Source organism: Diospyros lotus, chromosome 13 (genome assembly GCF_014633365.1).
Source record: "Diospyros lotus cultivar Yz01 chromosome 13, ASM1463336v1, whole genome shotgun sequence".
Lineage (NCBI taxonomy): Eukaryota > Viridiplantae > Streptophyta > Magnoliopsida > Ericales > Ebenaceae > Diospyros > Diospyros lotus.
Window position 1 is genome coordinate 37,085,829 of NC_068350.1, and position 13,271 is coordinate 37,099,099.

The 13,271-nt window shown below is 37.2% G+C and overlaps 1 protein-coding gene across 1 annotated transcript; it reads left to right on the forward strand.

Moving 5' to 3' along the window:
• Positions 1-2,019: 2,019 nt before the first annotated feature.
• Positions 2,020-2,535, forward strand: LOC127788222 (uncharacterized). The gene has a single exon (XM_052316332.1). The coding sequence runs from the start codon at positions 2,020-2,022 to the stop codon at positions 2,533-2,535; it is 516 nt and encodes a 171-aa protein (XP_052172292.1).
• Positions 2,536-13,271: the final 10,736 nt, after the last annotated feature.

Here is a 13,271-nt window from a genome sequence, read left to right on the forward strand (position 1 = left end):
GATTTTGAAAATAGAAATTGGTACCTCTCCATTTAGGTAAATGTCATAAGTGAGGTGGAATAGCAAAAAATGCCCCTAGTTTTAAGATTATTTTAAAAATAAAAAAATATTGGTGATCGTTGACAATCACTAGCGGTCGACAAAACCGTAACGATTGTTTGTGGCTTCTATCACCTAGGGTTCTATTCCTAAACCCTAACAATTGTTAGCATTTACATCAAACAGCGAGAGAGATTTTCTTTAGTGACCCAATGATGCTCTTAAATCTACCTATCAATCCCTATCGCGTTCTGTGATGGTCTCAAACCTCATCAACAGTAAGGAAACCCTATCTCTAATGGGGTTGTTAAAAAACCCAAATAGATATGGGTTTCTCTTTCACAATTGGGTTTGCTCTTTCTCTCCAATGACCTTGATAGAGATAAGGTTGCCAATGGCTAGATTAGAGAAAGGGTTTTGAAGTGCATTTGGTCAACTAACCATTGCCATTAAAAAAAAGATCAATATAACCTATTTGATTTTAGTAACGGCTGAACCTAAATGGGTTTTGTCATGGGAGATAAAGATAGGAAGCTATTTAATAATAGTACAATGACAATGGAGTTTTATGGTGGAAGAGCAAAATAAATCAAAACCAAGGGGGTTGTAGGTGACTTCTTCAAGTAACAATGAAGATTAATAATGGTAGTGGAGATAAAGGAGATGACTGGTGATCTTGACCAAATAGTTGATTTGGCTTGGTTCACCATACATTAGTGACAAATAGATGGGGGATGTTGTGGTGTCGATAGAGGAAATGTGTTGGGTCTTCACTCTTGATGGTTTAACAAGACAATATAGAAAGCTTAAAACACTGGCAATAATGCTTATTTTCATTGAATAAAGGCAAGGATCAAATTAACAATAGAGATAGTGGGTTTTGACAGCTTTGGCCAATCCTTAAGTTGAGAGATAGAGAGAAAGGTCAGTGATTTGGGCTGTTGGTTTGACATGCAATGAAATAAATTATAACATAACCTAAAGATTGAGAGTAATTACTGTATTATTTTAAATGTCAAAAATGTCACTTACACTTATCTTAAAACTTAAAAATACCAATTTTTTTTTTTATAATCAAACTCACTTTATAAGTACACAAATTAAATTCACAAATGTGTTAAATTGAACATTCATTGCCCTAAATTGTAAATTCCCATGTGCTTATGGTCCTCCTCCTTGTAAAGATCTCCTCAGCGCTTTGGCCTGTAACCTTTGCATCTGCAGCCACCCTGGAAGACTCACATAAACATGGCGTTGATTTTTCTCTATTAAAACACCAACTTTAAACCCTAAAACCGCATGCCATGAGATGTTGTTGTTGCTCCTGCCACGAAGAAGCTCCCATCCCATCTTCTTCGACCCACTTCCCCATTCATCTCCAACTCAAACCATTCCAAATCCCTCGGCCTCCACGCCACTCCTGATCAAGTCTTCAAAATCATCAATGAAGGAGTTTACTGCAGCTTTTTGTTAGAATAATTTTTTGATTTTTAGGAAAGTCCTAGTCTTTAGGGATAACTACTTGTATTTGAATTATTCCAAGTTTATGTTACCACTTGGCCTTTATTTTCGCCAAAGTGGGTTACTTTCTCATTTTCTATTATTGTATATTAATTGAATGGCTATTTAAGCCAAGGTTACTATCAATAAAACTAAGTCATCCAATCCAGTTTGTTGTGTTCTTGATTTTAGCTTTCACATTGGATCAAGGTTCCCAACAATCTGGTATCAGAGCTCCCACTGGGCCTGACAAAATCAAAGCAACAGTTTTTGAAGTTCTTACAACAGCACAGAAGATGACTACTAAAGAGAGTTTTATACAGCCAGCCATTCCTCGCTTTGATGGTCACTATGACATTGGAGCATGCTAATGGAAAATTTCCTATATTTAAGGAATTTTGGGAGCTAGTGGAGCCTGGTTATGTTGAGCCAGCAAGTGAATCGTTGAAGACATATGCACAATAAAAAAAGAATGACGAGATGAAGCTAAAGGACTTGAAAGTGAAGAACTATCTCTTCCAGGCCATCGATTGCACAATTCTTTACACCATTCTCAAGAAGGATACTGCCTGCTTAATATGGAATGCCATGAAAAAAAAGTTCGAAGGGAATGCAAAGGTCAAGAGGTCTCATCTTCAAGCTCTCCGTAGAGAATTTGAAACTCTTGAGATAAGGTCCGGTGAACGAGTGACAAAGTATTTCTCTAGGGTCATGATAGTGGCAAACAAGATGCGAATTTATGGAGAAGATATGCATGATGTTAAAATGGTGGAGAAAATTCTACGCTCTTTAACTGAGAAGTTTAACTATGTTGTTTGTTCTATTGAGGAGTTAAAGGACATTAATGCTCTCACTATTAATGAGTTACAAAGCTCATCAATAGTACATGAACATAAATTCCAGAGGCACAATGATGAGGAGCAGGCCTTGAAGGTGACACATGAAAAAAGAAGATGTCGTGGTCATGGTGGCTACAGAGGAAGAGGGACAGGTTGAGCAGGTTTCAACAAGGCAACTGTGAAGTGTTACCGATGCCATAATCTTGGACATTTTCAGTATGAATGTCCTTCTGGGAACAAAGAAGCAAACTATGCAGAACTTGATGAAGAAGATGAAATGTTTCTGATGTCTTTATGGAGCTGTATGAGGCCAGAAGAGAAGATGCATGGTTCCCTGATTCAGGGTGTTCTAATCACATGTGCGACAATCTAGCTATGTTCAGTGAACTAGATGAAAAATTTTGGCATTCGGTGAAACTGGGGAACAACACTAAGATGAATGTGATGGGAAAGGGAACTATGAAGCTGTTGCTGAATGGAGTCAATCATGTTGTTGCCGAGGTATACTATATTCCAGAGTTGAGAAATAACCTCTTAAGCATAGGGCAGTTGCAAGAAAGAGGCTTGGCTATTTTGATCAAGGGAGGGATGTGTAAGATATTTCATCCAGCGAAGGGTTTGATCATTCAAACCAACATAAGTGCCAATAGGATGTTTATCTTGTTGACTCAGTCTCAAGTTTCTTCTCAAGCACAATCTAATAAGTGCTTGCACACAAGAGCTCAAAACTTGTCTCATCTTTGGTATCGAAGGTATGGGCATCTAAGCTACAAGGGTTTGAGAACCTTGCTAGATAAAAACATGGTACATGGACTTCTTCAACTCTCTGCCTCAAGTGTGATATGCACTGATGGCATCAACGGGAAACAACACCGTGATCCTATCCCAAAGAGGAGTACTTGGAGAGCAACTTAGAATTTGGAACTTATTCATACGGATATTTGTGGTCCGATCACTCCTACATCTAATAGCAACAAGAGGTACATTTTGTTATTCATTGATGATTATAGCAGAAAAGCTTGGGTGTATTTTCTAGAGGAGAAGTCAGGGGCTTTAAATTCTTTTAAATGCTTTAAGACTATGGTTGAGAAAGAAACATGGATGTTTGTTAAGTGTTTGCACACTAATAGAGGAGGAGAATTCAATTCAAATGAGTTCAATGATTTCAGCAAACAAAGTGGGATTAAGAGGCAATTGACCACCGTTTATACTTTGCAACAGAACAATGTAGCTAAAAGGAAGAATAGAACCATGATGAACATGGTTTGTTCAATGTTATCTGACAAGAACATTCCCAAGACCTTTCGGCTATAGGTAATGAACTGGACTATCTATGTCCTCAATAGGTGTCCTGCATTAGCTGTCAAGGATGTTACACCAGAGGAGGCTTGGAGTGGAGTGAAACCCTCAGTAGATCATTTTCGGGTTTTTGGTTACATAGCACACGTCCATGTTCCAGAAGCAAGAGGACTAAACTTGATAATAAAAGCATTACTTGTGTGCTATTGGGAGTTAGTGAGGAGTCAAAAGATTACATGCTATTTGATCCTATTGTTAAGAGGGTTGTTGTGAGTAAAGATGTAATTTTTGAAGAAGGGAAGCAATGGGATTGGGATGTGAGTTATGAAAAACAAATAGTAGTAGACTTACAATGGGGTGTGAGTGAAAATGAGAATGGAGATGATACTGATGGAGAGGTAGGAAAGACTAGTGACGAGGGAGTTAGAGAAAAAGAAGATGGTCTTAGTGAGGGTGAAGAGAGAATGAGGGAATCGAGGCAACCTCCTACATGGATGGGTGATTATGATAGTGGAGAAGGTCTATCTGAGGATGAAGTTTATATGGCACTAGTGGTATCAACTGATCCATTGTATTTTGAGGAAGATGTGAAGAGTGCAAATTGGAGATTGCCTATGGACAATGAAATCAAATCCTTCGAGAAGAACAAAACATGAACATTCATTGAGCTGCTAGCTAGAGCCAAAAAAATTGGAGTGAAGTGGGTTTATAAAACCAAATACAATGAGCATGGAAAGGTTGATAAGCACAAGGCTCGTTTGGTTGCTAAATGGTACTCTCAAGATCATGGAGTAGACTACACAAAAGTTTTTGCATCAGTGGCAAGGATGGATACTGTGAGGATGATTATTACTCTGGCTACACAGAAGGATTGGAAGATTTTTCAGCTGGATGTTAAGTCAGCTTTTCTCCATAGTGAGTTGAATGAAGATGTTTAGGTGGAGCAGCCAAGAGGGTATGAAAAAAAGGCAGTGAGCATTTGGTTTACAAGTTACATAAAGCCTTGTATAGATTAAAACAAGCTCCACGAGCTTTGTTTAGTCGAATCAAAGCACATTTCATTAGTGAAAGGTTTCAAATGTGTGATAGTAAGCAGACATTATTCACAAAGAGAAGCAGAGAAGAAAAAATTATCATTGTAAGTGTTTATGTTGATGATTTAATTTTTGCTAGTGATGATGAAATTATGATGTCTGAATTTAAAAGCTCTATGCTAAGAGAGTTTGATATGTATGACTTGGGGAAGATGAGTTTTTTTCTTGGGATTGAGGTGCTACAAAAGTCTAATGGTATTTATATATGCCAAAGGAAATATGCCTTGGAGGTTTTGGGAAGGTTTGGTATGATGGAAAGTAATTCGGTGGGCAATCCAATAGTTCTAGGTTTCAAAGTGAGCAAAGATAGAGATGGAGTCCCTATTGATAGATGTACTACAAGCAGTTAGTGGGGAGTTTAATGTATCTCATTGCCATAAGACCTGACATGAAGTTTGTTACTTGTCTCATAACCAGATATATGGCAAAACCAATGAAGATTCATCTACAGGCAGCTAAGAGAGCACTTCGATACTTAAAAGGAACTGTGAACTATGGAATTCATTATAAGAAAAGAGGAGATGGTGAGTTGTTGGAATTTACAGATAGAGACTATGCCAGAGATATGAAGGACATGAAGAGTACATCTGGGTACGTGTTTTTAATGAGTTCAGGTGTTGTTTCATGGTGTTTAAAAAAGCAACCTATTGTGACTTTATCAACCACATAAGTTGAGTTTGTGGCAACTGCAGTCTGTGCTTGTCAAGGAGTCTGGATGAAGAGAATTTTAAAAGAGTTGGGACATTCTGATGGAGGTTGTACTATTGTGATGTGTGACAACAGTTCAACCATCAAGCTGTTTAAGAATCCAGTTATGCATGGTCGCAACAAGCATATTGATGTGAGATTCTATTTCTTAAGGAATCTTACTAAGGATGGTACAATTGAATTAGTTCATTGTGGAAGTCGGGATCAAGTGATGGACATAATGAGCAAACCATTGAAGCTTGAAGCTTATCAGAAGCTTTGAAAATTGCTAGGAGTATGTGAGATTTCTGGAATAAACTAATTGTTTCACTACATTTAGTTTAAGGGAGGGAATGAAGAAGTTTACTGCAGTTTTTTGTTAGAATAATTTCATGATTTTCAAGAAAGTCATAGTCTTTAGAGATAACTACTTGTATTTGAATTGTTCCAAGTTTCTGTTACCACTTGGCCTTTACTTTTGCCAAAGTGGACTGCTTTCTCATTTTCTGTTATCGTGTATTGAATGGCTATTTAAGCCAAGGTTACTGTCAATAAAACTAAGTCATCCAATCCAGTTTGTTGTGTTCTTGATTTTAGCTTTCATATTAGATCAAGGTTCCCAACAATCAACACCACGAGCTGCATGAAATTTGCTCTCGAGAAAGTGTCTTACACTCTACCTTGCAACATTCTGAGCTCTATATTATAGCAACAGCTCGACCCGAAAGTGGGTTTTCATTTCATCATGTGGGTAGCGAATATAAAGTAGTTTCGTTGCTAGAATTCGTTTGATTTTATTGTTGGAATGCTCGTTAAGAATGATGGGGTTGACTTGTAATGGAAAATCCTTTGAAGAGCTCAAGAGTTGCGGTTGTTATATTTCGTCTAATGCTTTCACAATATTGATTAGTGCATATTGGAAGTTGCGTATGGCCGAAAAGGCTGTGGAAGCTTTTGGCAAAATGAAGGACTTTGAATGTGAGTAGTAATTGCATACTTATCACATGATATTACATGTAATGGTTGAAAAAGATGTTGTTTTGTTGGCATTGGCAGTTTATAATATGATGTTGAAGTCGAATTGCCGTCCAAATTATGATACTTATAGCGTTTTAATTGGTGGCAGTGTAAAAGTGGCAACACTCGAGATGCTCTTAAGTTGTTTGATGAAATAACTCAAAAATGTATAATGCCCAATAGGATAACTTGTATTGTGATTTTTTCAAGCTTGTCTCATGCCAACAAAGTCGATGAAGCATATAGACTATTTGAGGGTGTTTACTTGATATAATTACTTATAATGCTCTGCTCAGTGGGTTACGCATGTTGGGTAGAATTGATGAAGCATTTTTGCTCTTAAGGATGGATATGTCCTTGGGATAAATGGGTATAGTTGTTTGATTGATGGTCTATTTAGAACCCGAAGGTTTATTGAGGCCCATGAATAATATTTTTAATAAGATGTAATAATAATTATTGACTTTAAAATAATAATTAATATATTTTATTTTTGAAATCTAATAAGTTTGTAGGTATAAAAATTTGAAATGGAGCCTTTCAGCAAGCAATGAGCATGAATGTCTCTTGGTGCGATTTGGCGCTTTGTACTATTTTAGGCATACGTGAAATTACAGAATTGCCCATATTGCGTACTGCAACTTTTATTATACTAGGGATGAATACTTTTACTTCCACAGTTAGTAGTTTCCCTTCCTGTGCAATCAAACCGATCATCTATTTTCTCGCTCTTTCTCCCTAAGGTTTTGAGTTGAGGCATGGTTGTCCTCTTCGTCTGGACAGGTGCTAAAAACAGAGACTGGCGACAACGGCAACAGTGTAGAAGCCTTCGAAGGTGGTGGCGCAAATATTGCTATATATAAGAGTGAAGACGACAAGCGGAGCTCAATTTATCGAGGTGTCACAAGGTATTCTCTTCTTCTGTTTGTGGATGTGTACAAGTGGTGATGTTTTATACATGTGCAAACGTAGGTGTAGATTGAACAATAATCTACTTGAAATTTGAAGAAGATATGATATGTATGTTTGGAGAAATCAAACTAGTATTGAATCTTGCAAGAGGAACAACTTTTGTTGCCATGCTTTGTGTAAATCACCACCTAATTTCCTTCATTTGAAATAGATAACTTTGTTATAAGCATTTCCCCCTTGCTTAGTGATTCTCTATCAATGGTCATGATTATAAGGTTAAGTTGTTGTTTACGAGATTATTCAAAATTGATACTAAAAGAGTCCTAGTAGGTGGAGTTATGAAATATGATTTGACACTTATATTGCGTACATATTTTATGATGGTATAGGCAACCGACACAATATAATATATGTAATATGTATGATACATTTAAAATTAATGTCTTACACATATAAACATCATGTAACTAAGTTGACTTTGACATGTGTGCTTGTGATCTAGGAAGTAGACTCCTTTGGTGAAGCTTCCAACAAGTCTTCTTGGTGTGTTGAGGCTTTCCATAGTAATCACATTTTAAGTGCTCATTGTCCCCTAAAAAAGTTCATTAAGATTGCTTTGCCTACTCTTGTTCATTGTTGATTTTTCTATAAATGTAGTGTAACATAAAAGTTCTCCTACTCTCTGTCATGACCCAAGGGTAAGTCAGTAAATGTAATGGTAGAACAATTTGTACTAACCTTTAGTGATTAATTAGCTAAGAGGGGGGTTAAGTGGTTAGGTTCACTGTGCAACAAAAACTATTATGTTTAGTTAGTGGGTTGTTACATTGTTAGAAGGCTGTTATGGTTGCTAGAGGCTCTATATAAGAGACCTATGGCAGTAAGACAGGATCACCGAGAATAATGACAAGTATTCTCTTTTAATTCTCTCTCTGATTTTCCTCTTATTCTTTCTCATTCTTTATTTCTCATTTTTCCCCATTCTATCTGTTCCTTATACATTCATTTCTTCTCAAAATTCAATCTGAATTCCTTCAATTGTCCAGCCCACAATCTGAGGGCTTGACAAGTGGTATTAGAGCCAGGCTTTCCTCGAAAACTGAGCAAGGTGATTTCAAGAAGTTGCAATGGAGGCGATAAACTCTTGTGAATCAGAAGCCAACCGTTGTTTGGAAGTGGATCAAATGTGGTGACTCTCGGATCAGATTTTAAAGCTGAAGTAAGGGGTCCATCGATTTGATTGATTTGGACAGACAAAAGTAGGGAGCAATCTGGGTAGGTGAGGCGAATTCAAGATTCCGACAATTGTAGGCGGGCCACGGCCGGGGTAGGCTAGAAAAAAAAATGCGTGAATAAAGCAAGGCTTTAATGAGCAATCTTGATTGCAGGTTTAGGCTGATCAATTCTCAGTTGTTGTTTGATTTGAATTAGAATCGAAAGTGGCTGGCGATTCGATTTGGGGGGTTTGATTCGAAGGCAGGAGTGGACTGTGACGGATGACGGAGGAATTCTACAGAAGTGATTGGGGTAGGCGATTGACCCATGCCATGGCGAATGGCACACAAATGAAGTAGCTTGAGTCTCGCATGGAGGCTTTGGAGTCAGGTATGATGTGCATGTTGGAAGACATGGTGGCCATGAAAATTTAAAGTCAGGAAGATATGGCTACCTTGAAGGATAGCATCTATGAGTTGGAGAAGGGCCAAGAAAAGGCGGGCTATTATGGGTAGAAGATCAAAGGCATGTTTAACATGCTGTTTGCTTTACCACAATTCCGTCTGTCGGCGAATTTTCCTCTAAGAACAAGTCCAGAACCGATCTTCGATCGAGATGGTATTTTTCCCAGACTGGAGGGGGTGCGGCGACAAAAGATAGGCTCATGCCTCGATTGGAAATTCCAATCTTTGAGGGCGTTAAACCAAGATGATGGATTCGCCGTTGCAAGAGATTTTTCAAATTATACCGGATCAGTGAGAAGAAGAAGGTATCCTTGGCGGGAGTGTATCTTAATGATACTGCAGACACATGGTACCAAGGTTGGAGGCAAGCTAAGGGTGGAGTAGTGACTTTGTTGAAATTTTCAAAAGAATTGTGTGGCCAATTTGGTGAGAAGAGAATGGTAGACATGGTGAATGAATTTACCAAATTGAGGGCAGAGGGGTCGATTGAAGACTACCTAAAGAAGTTTGAAGAATTGAGGGTGTTAGTGAGGATGTCTCAACCAAGCTTGATCGAACCCTATTTTGTGTCAAGCTTTACTAGCGAATTGAAAGACGAGCTGTGATCAATGGTCAAGATGATGATGCTGTCAACAGTGAAACAGACAGCTGAGAAGGCAAAGCTCCAAGAGCTTACACTGGAAGCGATTTGCAATAGGTATGCAATGGAAATGTGAATTCAACCTTTGTTTTTTCAACTATTGGAAGGAAATCAAATGCATGTGAATTCTAAGATTTACAAAACCCGAATGCAACCAAATCCATTGCTATAGAGTAGCAATGAAAGTTGGGGTTATGTTATAAATGTGGTGACAAATTCAGCCTTGACCATCGACGCCACAAATGAAGAGGAGGAACCAACAAGAATTGGGTAAGGAATAAGGCTCAATTGTTCTGAATTCTTAGGGTCAAGAATTGTTTGAAGATAAGGGGAATTGTTACAACCTCAAGGGTAAGTCGATAAATGTAATGGCAAAACAATTTGTATTAATCATTAGTGGTTAATTAGCTGGGGGAAGGGGTTAAGTGGTAAGGTTAACTATGCAACAAAAGCTATTATGATTAGTTAGTGGGTTGTTACATTGTTAAAAGGTTGCTATGGTTACTAGAGGCTCTATATAAAAGATCTATAGCAATAAGACAAGATCATCAAGAATAATGACAAGTCTTAGCAATAAGACAAGATCATCAAGAATAATGACAAGTCTTAGCAATAAGACAAGATCATCAAGAATAATGACAAGTCTTTTCTTTCAATTCTCTCTCTGGTCTTCCTCTCATTTTCTATTTTTCCTTTTTTCCCATTCTATTTGTTCCTCCCATATTCATTTCTTCTTGAAATTAATTCGAATACCTTCAATTGTCTAGCCCACAATCTAAGAGCTTGACACTCTCCTCTTAAACATTAAGAATAAGCATGCATCAAAGAAGGAAATGGATCCTTTGCAAGAACTTGGACCCAAATTTTATCATGCTCAACACTAAATTCGACCAAACACACTATGTCAAAGAACTTTTGAGATTTTGTAGCATCTTAGGTCAGTCTGCTTGAAAATCTAAATAGAAGTCATTCCTTGCCACAAGCTACTTAATTCAAGCAAGGCATTGATTGATAGTCGTCTCACTTTTTTTCTTTTTTCTTTTTTGAGCTTATATACTTGTGCATCATTGCCTATTTGAGAGTAAGTCTAAGAAACAACAATCCAAATCTTATCTGCAACATCCAAGAGTATGTACCCACTAGCTATATGTGTTTCATCAAATTGATAAGCTAAGACATGACCAAAGGTGCCAAGGAGGAGAATTTAAAAATAGTTAATACTGTTTGGTTTACAGTTAATTAGTTAGACTAATATCAGTTAATTAGTTACTAGAAACAGAATCCAACTGTTGTTTTATTCTTTCATTCTTTTGTATATAAATACTGTTTGCAGTGATCAATAATATTTGAGAGGGAATTCATTTCGTAACATGTTATCAAATCTATGGTGCTCTCTCTTCCTCTTTCTAGAAAACGATTACTGAAGTCTCGCTTCCCTTGTAAGCTTCCAGGGGAGATTGGTATTGAATCTGATATCTCACATTCCAAAGACATTAAGCTTGTGTGCAAACTACAAAAGTCATTATATGGATTAAAGTAGGCTTCCAAACAGTGGAATGCCAAGTTTATTGATTGTTTGATTCAGTGTGGATTTGTTCAATCAAAGGCAAATTACTCTTTGTTCACTAAACGCATGGGAGAAAACATTGTTGCTTTATTGGTCTATGTAGATGATATTATCATATCAAGCAGCAAAATTGTTCTTATAGCTCCCAATTTAAGCTTAAAGATTTAGGTGAACAAAAATATTTTCGTGGGCTTGAAATAGCCAGATCCAAACATGGAATCTCAATTTCCCAAAGAAAGTAGGTTCTTGAATTGCTAGGAGACTGGTCATTTAGGAGCAAAGCCAAGCAACACACCCATGAAGTAAATCACAAGCTGGTTCATAATGATACAGACTTATTGCAAGATCCAGCAATGTACATGCAATTTGTGGGAAAGTTGTTATACTTAACATTAATAAGGTCTGATATTAGCTATGTTGTTCACATTTTAACTCAATTCGTGGAGAAACCAACAACTATACATTTGAATGCTTGAGATACCTTAAGTCATCACCAAGACAAGGTATACTTATGGCATTATCTTCAAATTTGATCCTAAGAGCATACTTAGATAGTGATTGGGGAGGGTGCAGTGAAACAAGAAAGTCTTTGACAAGATTTTGTACTTGTAGATGCTTTGGTTAGTTGGAAATCAAAGAAACAGTAAACACTGGAAGGAAGCTCCGCAGAAGCTGAATATAGAGCAATAGCTGTGACTATATGTGAGATTATGTGGTTATTATATCTGTTAAACAACTTCAAAGTTCATCACGAGGAATCAATGCATCTGTATTGCAATAATGTTTCAGCATTGCATATCTCCAAGAATCCAATATTTCACGAAAGAACAAAGCATATTGAACTAGATTGCCATTTTGTTAGACAAAAGGTGCGCGCAAAAGTAATAAAGCTATTGCTAGCAAATATATTCACAAAAAGCATTGCATCTATCTCAATTTCACAGTTTACTGGACAAGATGAACATTCATAACATATATGCTTATCTCGTGGGGGAGTGTCAAAGAGGAGAATTTAAAAGTAGTTAATTACTGTTTTGTTTATAGTTAATTACTTAGACAAATATCAATTAATTAGTTACTAGAAATAGAATCCAGCTGTTGTTTTATTCTTTCATTCTTTTGAGAGAGTTCATTTCGTAACACAAGGAATTCTCAAACTTCCCATTCGTTGATGGTAGACAATCATTAGTTGGTTTCTTCTTTCTCTTGTCGGGCAGTCTCGAGCTTTGATGAACAATATGTACGATTGAGACCAAGGGATACAATTTTTGTTGCCATCTAATTTTACAGTAGTAATCTAAAGTGAGGGGACATCATTTGGTAGCCTAAGCCTGCTCCAACTATTTCCTTCCCTGGATTGTGAAGCATCACTAATTTTTCTGATGTCCATGGAGAAGAGTAAATACCAAAACTGCAAGAATCTTAATTCAAGAAAGTAGGTGCACCAAGAGGGACTGGGTCCAACAAAAAGACAACCCTCAAGCAACAAGGATTGATCTAATTTAGCAAGGACAGGCCAGAAAACAGCAATTTACCACGACTATCACGCACTAACAGGCCAAAAACGCTTCATGCAAATTAATCGAAAGAAACAACCCTCCAGTGCCAAATGAACGTTCTCAAGCCAATGGTTGAAGTTAGATTATCACCAAAAAAATCAGCATTGAAGAAATTACACCAGGTTTTGCTACCAAATAAAATATGCCAATTGACTGTCAAAAGGTTTTGCTCGCTAGTGAGAAATAAGGTGGTCAAGGGAGGGAAAATTTGTAGGTTTAAGCATGTATTTTCTTGTCACATATTGCTATATTTATACTAGTTGGAGGAGGAAGAATAACAAAACTGTAATACTAAAAATAAAATATTGGCTAAATTCCACCCAACATTCATGAGGTTTGGCAAAAAGGCATAGAGTACCCTCGTGTGTTTTTGGAAATGGCAGCATGCTGCCAAGAGGGTTGCACCCCAAAAAAATTTCATCTAGAATTCTTTCTAGGC